The sequence below is a fragment of the Lepisosteus oculatus genome, chromosome 11 (assembly GCF_040954835.1).
Source record: "Lepisosteus oculatus isolate fLepOcu1 chromosome 11, fLepOcu1.hap2, whole genome shotgun sequence".
In the NCBI taxonomy this organism is placed as follows: Eukaryota; Metazoa; Chordata; class Actinopteri; order Semionotiformes; family Lepisosteidae; genus Lepisosteus; species Lepisosteus oculatus.
The window spans coordinates 23669102-23678234 of NC_090706.1; the positions used below are offsets into that span (position 1 = coordinate 23669102).

A 9133-nucleotide genomic window follows, 5' to 3' on the forward strand; every position below is an offset into this window, starting at 1 on the left:
AGTGTCTCATTTCGAGTGACAGAAAAAGCCGTAAATTATGGTATAATGTGGTTTATAGCAATTACGCAAATGGGCTTGAGATAACAACTTTATAGAGCTTTAGTTATTGGCCCCTCACTCAGTGCCAAGCTTTGACTCACACTTCATTAACCACATAATCAATGTGTAGTATCTTTCTTATAATACTGTACCAACCTTTCATATCTGAATTATTGACACATTAAAGTACTATTAATGGCAATAGGCTACTGCTCTCAGTGCCTTTTGTACATTATATATATCAACAAAACTTTTTACAAATTTTACAAATACTATTCCTCTGCTTCTTATCCAAAACTACCTAATATAATATTTTTCATGTAGTACAGCGGTCTAAAATTTAGTTCCTGCAAGGCCTAGTGTCTTCTGTTTTTTGTTTTACTAGACCTCTTGGTACACAGTTGTTCTTATTATTTATAACTAACAGGAGAAAAATGCAGACCTGTATTTTTTTACACACAGAATTATGGGAATCCACCATGTTTTGAAACCACTGCTATCCCATCCTCCATGAAGAAATGGCTGGAGGAGATTCTTTTATCAATTAACTTTGAGCAACAAAACAAGCCAGGTAGGCCCAATGGCCTCCTTTTATTTGTAGCATTTTTTTATGTTCCAGTCGTCTGACCAGGCTCCGACAGTTTTACAGGTAGCTACCCCATTAATGATGTGAATGTTTTGAGGAATCAATAAAAAATCAACAATAAAAAACCTTGAGGAAGAATCCTAAGTTTGTAATGGAACAAAACCCAAAGGAAACTTGACTTTCCAGGAATGGAACTAGGAAAATGGAACACTGAATTTGAATTACCTTATCCAAGAGTATGTCATTATGACTTTTCGGACAAAACAACACAGCCTCTGTTAAAATAATTCTATGTAAATGTACTGTATTAGATATATTATATTACCAGCTTGCTGTGGTGGGTACACAAAATCACTCTGATAGTCAAATAGCGCAATTTAATACATTATATAATGTGATGCGTTAATAAGTGATTGCGGGACTAACAGATTCTAGTTCCCAGTGCACATTTTGCACGCCAACCCAAAGTAACACAAATGACAACTGCTGCTTTTATTTGCTTCTGTGAAAACAGAGGTTCAACTTCTTCAGGATTCCACTAGTTTGTTCATTTATCCTCAAGGATTTTTGCCTTTTTCTCCCCCTTTGCTTGACGCAAGTCCTCTTCCACAATCTGACTCAATACAAAGGCAGTTTCAAAATAAAGCTGCTGCAACCTGAAAGGAATGATCAATCAGATTATCTTTATGATTTTGTATTCACTCCTATCTTTATGGGTTCATTAACAATGAAAATATGTGTACTTTTCAAACAAAGTAGCCATTTCTATCTGAGGTATTTATTTATTTCTTACAAGGAAGACAATAAAGGAAAGAAATTTACTTATATCAGAAAATGGTGGAAATAAGTCTTAATGGACAATTTTTGAATCAGGAAATAATCATTTTTTTACTCTTTTGGGTAAAGCTGTGTACAATTAGGTTTACATTGCAGACCATACAAAATGTCATATCAGGTACAGCTTTTCTTCTATAATAACTGAGGTCAATTTAAATCTATCTTCTATCTAAAACCTAATACACCTTTTACTAGGACTTGTAAAAGTGCCTCAGATAAAAATAATTGTGTAGATGATTATTTTAAAATAAAGGTTTAATTTACAATAATTAGATTAAATATTAGAGAGGAAACCAGGTAAAATGCTTGCATCCAATGAGTGCAGAGATGCATAGAAACTGTATGTTTAATACTACTTTAAATTCACACACTTATAATGTGAAAAGAGATAGTGTCTTTCAAGAATTATCTCTACTAATGTTTGTATTCCTAAACAGTACATTTTCAGTTCAGTTGGAAGTAAGAAAGGGGCTGGAAATAATCTACTTAAAAGCTGATTGAAGAGGTCAAAACATTTGTAACCAATCTTCTAAAAGGCACTGATATTTATAAAATATTTTCTCTGAACACCATTTAAATGCCATCATTAGGACAGTATTGTTAGCATAATTCAATTAACTTAAATTACGGAACATTTTAAAGCACGGCTGAAACAGATCTGCAATGTACAATGTGGCTGTACTGGAGAATGATTAATCCTTTGCATGCATCTGCTTGTGGAATGTGAATTACACTATTGTACCGAAAATGGTATCCCACCTATTTAAAGTATTGTCCTGATGATCCAGAGATGCTAAGTAGATATCTATGAATGACATGCTTGTACAAAGATCTTCCATAACCATGTAATCAGTGCGCCGCAACGATTTTTTGAACTGCTCCACCAGCATGCTGAAATCTTTATGGTCGTTGCTTGTCTACAGACAAAAAACAAGGAAGGAGTTCTTTGCAATATGACTTTTTTTGTCTGCAGTTAATAAAGTCCTAAGTACCCCCTGCTGTTATGTTATCTTTAAACATTTTAAAGGATATATCAATATATTGGAAAAATTAAATAACAAACTCATTAAGGAATTTAACACAAATAAGAAACTAGTTTAAAACGCAAACCCCATGGGATCTTGAATGAAGACAAGTAGTCAAGCAAGTAGTAAATTATTTGCATCAGTACAATTATTATCTGCAAAGTATCTGTCTCTTAAAATCTACAGTACATAAGAATAGCGCTTAAACACTTATGCACACATTTAAGCTTTTTATGAAGATTTCTCAATTTTCTCACACCCTCTGCAATTTGTGATAAGGACGAACCCCTTACTTTATACTGTACCATTTATTTTATTTTATTTTTTATAAAGTCTGTGCCATAACTTAAAGAAAATGGAAATTGTTTTCACTTTGCCCTTAGAAAACAATTGGATTCAATTTTCGAATGTTGAGAACTTTGAAATTTTGAAAGCTGTGGTGTACATGATCCTTCCTGTCTAGTCCTAAAGACCTACGTGGCTTTGAATGAGCTGTCTGACTTCCTCCTGCTGCCTCTGCAGGATTGCCTGCTTCTTCTGCGTGAGTGAGGCTTCTCGTTCACTCTGTACCTCCTTCTCAAAGCTCTTTGTCGAATGCTGCACATTGAAAATTAAAATCTTGAATAGACTTTTGATTCCTTATATGACAATCTTAGATAATCAAGAGATATGCATAGACATAAAAAAATGCATCCAGATACCTGCTTACAGATGGGGAAGAGTAAGCTTTTTGCTTCCATTTGTAGCATAACAAAACAAAAAATATGTTGCTTTATGTACAATAGTCTCAAAAATCATTCATATGCCTGAAGAACAGCAATATAAAGCTGACATAGCTACAGAATGTATTAATTAATATGTAATAGAAATGTATGAAAAGATGTACTGGCTATATTAATAGCATACCTATGAAAGTAATTACATTCCTAAATACATAATGTTCATATTTATTCAGTGCCTGTAAATATATTGAAAATACTATACATATATATTGAAAACACTGTACATTTCTTTCTATAACATTCTAAATTAGTCATTTAATGTAATAATTTTAGCCATCTGAAACATTCACTAAGTCTTAGAAATTGTATACAAGCTTGTGGAAGCTAACTTCATTGCCACTGGGTATAAAAGGAGACTGATCTGAAGTAAAATGGATATATATATAATCTCATAAAATCTACACAGCTATACAAATCCATGAAAGATCTCCATTTCAACTGTGGCACCCATCTTCAAGAATCTCAATGAGATGGTTGCAATCTCACCAGGAAGAGGATGTCAGGAAGTTTTACCCACATAGTCTCTCAGTTAAGTGGTTTAGGAAGATATCTCACACCTACTGGCCACAAACGGGGAATCTTAAAAAAATGGCATCATCAGGAATGTGTCCATGACTACTATTTGAATAATGGGGCCCTGTGAATCTGATGTGTGTAGTAGAGCTCTATGACAACATTATAGAATTTACTCAATTGTAACAGCTAATTGACTCCCAACTCAAATGAAACCACATGACCTGGTTAGGTGAAAAACAGATGGGGTTTTTGGACAGTTTGACCTAGGGTGTGGCAAGCAGAGAAAGGTAAAACATGGAAAAGGATGTCATCTTGTGTAAAGATGAGAAATGAAATAGTTCTGTTTCAGTGTTGTGTTGGATCCTCTGGTTCTGCTGTCATTGTGAGGACTAAAAGGCAAACAGATTCCACAGTTTACCCAGACATATTAGCCACAAACCAGTGCCTTCTGCCATAAAACTGAAGCTTATTACAAAATGGTGTGAGCGGAAGATAGCAGACCCCATGTGCAAACTGCTCAGCTTGTGAGGGGTGGGGGAGGGGACAGGTTAATGAATAGAAAACCGAGGAGATAAGAGATTAACACACATTAACACTTAAATTTGGGGCAATATATTTACTGCCACAGGGAAATATATTAGCATCATTATTCTTCATAATTGATATTGATGATTTAGATATTTAGATTCTGGTATAGTTAATAAACTAGTCAGGTTTGCACATTATACCAAAATAGGAGAGCATATAAATGGCAAAGGATGGTTAATCAGAGTTAAACAAAATTCAAAACTGGGCAAAAATATGGTGGATGACACTTAAAACATACAAATGTGGAAATATTCTTAAAATACTATATATGTAGTTGGTGGGGCGGCACATTGGCACAGTGGTTAGCTCTGCTGCTTCACAGCATTGTGGCGCTGGATTGAATTCCTTGGGTGCTGTCTGTGTGGAGTTTGTATGTTCTCCTCATTTTCACATGGGTTTCCTCCAGGTGCTGAAGTTTCCCCCCACAGTCCAAAGACATGCTGTTAGGTTAACTGGTTTCTGGGAAAATGTTCCCTGGTGTGAGTATGTTGTGTCTGTGTTTGTGTGTGCCCTGAGATGGACTAGCGTCCTGCCCAGGATGTACCCTGCATTGTGCCTATTACTTGTTGGGATAGGCTGCAGCTACCCTGTAACCCTGTACTGAGTAACATGGTTACAAAATGGATGGATGAATGTAGTTTTGACCAATGTTATTTTTATACATACAAATGTGAAATTCTTACCAGTGTCAACTTTTAGTTGCAGTTTTGTCTATTAAAGGAAACTATTTTTTTTTTCATGGGACTGAGTAAGTAGCATAGGAAAGTGGTAGTATTGTAAAATGCCAACAATTCAGTAGAGATAGTATAGAAAAACAGTGGAAGAAGCTACATGGAACACCAGCTATGGAAGCCAAGGACAGATTCTCTTGTCATTGGGCTGCATCTTTAACAGTTTGAAACCAATGAGGAGTTGGTACAGAGCCATAAAAACATTACAGACTGAATAAGAGAACTATAAATAAATAACCACAAACCTTGCAAACTGCTTTTGAAAAGAAAATGTAAGAAAAATAGTCCCTTTAGCTGTTAACTATAACATGCATTCTGTTCAGAAGACATGCTGTTTACTATATCCAAAGCAACTTATTTGTTGTTATTTGTTAAGTACAGAAGTACTTTTGTTCATTGTAATGTGCTTTGCTTGGGGTTCTAACCCAACAATGCAAAGGGGTTCAAAAGTCAAAGAGGCTCGATTCCCTCCACAGAAATCCCTAGAAATATCACACTGTAGGGCTATGCAAAGAGTTGTCCAGCAGGACAACATAGTCTTGACATATCTGACCACAAATACTGTTGGCAATATTCAAACCGTTTTCTAGAAATGCAGAAAAGTGACCGGTGCTCAATCATCACTCATTCTTGTCCTAGTGAGCGCTGTGGTGCTGCAGTGAATTCTGAATCAAGGAATGATAAAAAAGAATAAGTAAAATGAGAACTCCGGTGCTTGCCGAGATAGGCTCCAGCTCACCCTTGACTTTAAAAGTGGATGATGCAGTCAGAAAATGGATGGATGGAAGAAATGAATGCCTGGTTTTAAAGTTCATCTGGATGCAATTATCAGAAGGGCCACATCTGGCTCCTCAGTTAGTTGCTGTAAAATCAATTATTTTTTTCTAATTCAGGAGTGCAGCTAACAGAACTTAAGTCTTTTAACTTTAGGCCTAACAAAACCAACAACCCCTTTCCTAATTGCATTTTACAGCACGACCCCAGCACAAAACCAAGAACTGAACATACGTGAATTTCCATTATGACCACTCCAATGAACATGTTAAAGAAAATGAAATATCCAAGCAAAATGAAAACGATCGTAAAAGCCCGACTGGAAGTAAAGCCCAAATCATCCAGGCGTTTCTGCAGATCTGTCCAGCCATCAACCTGGAAAGACATAAAAAAACAATTAAACAAGCTGAACACATGTTCTTTGTATTTTCATCCACTGTATTATAATTGGAAAATACTTATGAGGTCCGAGAATGTCCTTGGTAAACCTTATTGTGGCATTAAGCCTCCCTGTTTGTTTTTAGAAAATAAAGGTTTATCACAAGTATCACAAGTATACTTTTTGTGCTGAAAGGTGACTTGCTGTTGTTTATTTAAATTACTAATGCAAGAAATCCCTCAGCACTGATGGCCTCCATTATGGAAACACAAGATAGGAAGTTTTAATCAGCCAATTTGGACCTATTCAGTGTATATCTTAGTCTTGGAAACTGTATGTTCCATACAGTTATCCATATCCATAGGGTCTGCACCCCAGTTGTACTTACAGTTACTAAACTGAAGAGTGTGAAGAGGGCAGCTCCCAGGTCACCCCAGTTTTGAGGGTCTCCAGTAACAGGATCCCCGAAGAAGTAATATCCAATTATTGCGAAGATAAACATAAGGAGAAAGAGCAATACCAGGACATACACCACACTCTTCAGGGTCTTGAACAGCGCTGAAATCAGAGCCTGAAATAAGAAATCGTTCGTTGGCCCAAATTATTCGTTGGAAACCAGTCATTTAATCATCCAGTCTTTGTAGTGCGTAATACATTTCAACGTGATTTTGTATAGAATAGTAATGCTCAGTACAGGAAGACAAAAGTAAATTTTATTATATAATTAGACGATAGACACTCGAAAAATAAAACAGATCGTCCGTTACTATGTGCAAGAAGGTGGAAATCTGCAATTTACTATTAATGGACTTGTATATGTGAGCTTGGAAAATCAAAGAAGAAAAATAATTCGCACGGTCATTTACCTGCAAACCCCGAATAAAGGAGACTGTCTTAAGCACTCTCAAGGAGCGAGCCGCGCGGAGCATGCGCAGGGAGCTGAGGGAGCGCATCCCTGTCCCGCTGATGAATAGTGGAATGAAGGACACGGTCAGAATAAAGGCATCAAACACGTTGTACGCGCTCTTCCAATATCCCTTGGGCTCCACATACACCTTCATTAAGAACTCCATGGTGTAAATGGCCAGAAAAAGCTCGTCTACTATCTGTGCACAAAAGAGTCAGTTCTGTAACAACGTTCAAACGCTAACCATTTTCAGATGCGATCATTAACTTTATACCATAGACGTTTTATAAACATCAAAAGGATGGATTCGTTTTTAATACAAGGAAAATTAGGTCCATTTGATCCAAACCCAGATAATCTCCTGCAAACTGTACGTTTCAGGAAAATAACTCTTGTGATTCTCATTTAAATTATTTTAACTCTTGGTAGGCAACTTTCCACATATACGAATACTTTTCTCTTAAAAAAAGAAAATTTTCGTATGTTCTATATGGATAGGTCTTAAGCTTTCTTATGGAATTGGGATTTAAGACCACGAATAAATATCACCTTGACAGATGGAAAGTAACATACTGTATAAAAACCTTTTTTACTCTCTCTTTTCATGAACTATCCTACGTTCATCTCTTACGCAATTACTGCACACGATTACCCAATAACGTACAGGAGATAATATAACTTCACCCACCTCAAAAAAGCCGTAGAGTTTGTATTTCAGGTCATAGTCTGTCTCCAGCGCCATGAACAGGGCGTTGATTAAAATTGTCGACATGATGATGCCATTGAACAATGATTTTTGAGTTATGTTGGAAATGTAATCATAGAATTCGATATCCTTTCTCCTGTTTGTACACACACATGGCATTCCCGTGAAATTCTTTATAAATTAAACTCATTATATTGAACACAAAAGGAGTGGTTTATCAAAGGTTCAGTATAACGATTTCATTTTCCTTCATTTAAGCTCTGGTTTTATTTTTATACAACAATAATCTCTCATCTAAAGACGTTGCCATATATCGTATTTGAAAATATATGCTTCTTAAAACGAGCATGGTGTTCACTGTGTAGTTTAAGTGTTGACCACACTCCTCCCAACACTTCTCCCTTTTTCTATTTTTATGTATTTAAAAAATAAGTATAACTAGAAAATTAGGATTTAGCTGATTTCACAGATTCAGCTTCAGAAGCTGTGAGAAGACATAATTCGCCACTAAGTTCAGGCATCGTGTTCCTCGGTTCAAGTATCTTTGTTTAGTTTGGTTATTCTACTTACACTTTTTTACTAGAAGCCAACCCTGTTCCTGAAGTATTCCAATCAGAGAATCGCCGAAGAGCTATCTGACTGACTGCTCCATCGATAAGAAATTCACTGCTTTTTCTTCCTTTAATTTTAGCGTCGTTTTCCATTGTTGAATTTAATCTTTTTTCAAGTTTCTTTTAGCAGCTTTTTCAAGACGCAGAAACTCCAGCAACACCAGCGACTAATTTATTTCGTTCATGTAATTGTGAGGTCATAATTACATGACAGAAAGGAGCGCGATTTACGTCATAATCTGAGACTACCCACTTTAATTTTACTTAGCGTTTATTAGCAGAAGAAATACTACTCACATATTAATTTACATATAAAGATCTTTTATACGTCATTTAACATAGTGACGGACTACCTTCAGTAATGATTAACTCTCCATAGAAGCAAACCTAAATAAAGATTTGAGATTAACATTACTAGTTACCTAGATAATTCTAAATTTTAAAGTATTACTAACGCTGTGTTCAATAGTAATAAGTAGTAAATTTCATTCTGTACTGTTGGCAGTGGAAAAAACAATAATGAACGAAGCTGAAAATAATTATAAATCCAAGGTCAGCACCTAGTCAAGTGTATCTTATCTGGAGACTATATCTCATGCTTCATTTAACAACATTTGGTCTACTGTCTTTATGACAGTATGAGAATGATGAT

At 35.7% G+C, this 9133-nt stretch overlaps 1 protein-coding gene across 1 annotated transcript; it reads right to left on the bottom strand.

The window, feature by feature from the left end:
- Nucleotides 1-1098: 1098 nt before the first annotated feature.
- On the bottom strand, nt 1099-8669 carry LOC102689390 (cation channel sperm-associated protein 3). The gene is made up of 8 exons (XM_006631849.3): nt 8441-8669; nt 7853-8006; nt 7124-7363; nt 6646-6828; nt 6113-6253; nt 2965-3084; nt 2222-2379; nt 1099-1281 (listed from the first exon to the last, which is right to left on the bottom strand). Exons 1-8 carry the CDS (start codon nt 8572-8574, stop codon nt 1173-1175), a joined length of 1239 nt encoding a protein of 412 aa, XP_006631912.1. The 5' UTR covers nt 8575-8669; the 3' UTR covers nt 1099-1172.
- Between the last annotated feature and the right edge of the window lie 464 nt (nt 8670-9133).

What these genes read in the sequence shown, in the direction of transcription:
- LOC102689390 (XM_006631849.3), bottom strand. Translation starts at nt 8,574, where the DNA reads ATGGAAAACGACGCTAAAATTAAAGGAAGAAAAAGCAGTGAATTTCTT. An exon ending in AACTCTACGGCTTTTTTGAG is followed by an intron (nt 7,364 to 7,852) that starts GTGGGTGAAGTT and finishes TTTTGTGCACAG; the next exon opens with ATAGTAGACGAGCTTTTTCT. An exon ending in CCTTTATTCGGGGTTTGCAG is followed by an intron (nt 6,829 to 7,123) that starts GTAAATGACCGT and finishes TTCTTATTTCAG; the next exon opens with GCTCTGATTTCAGCGCTGTT.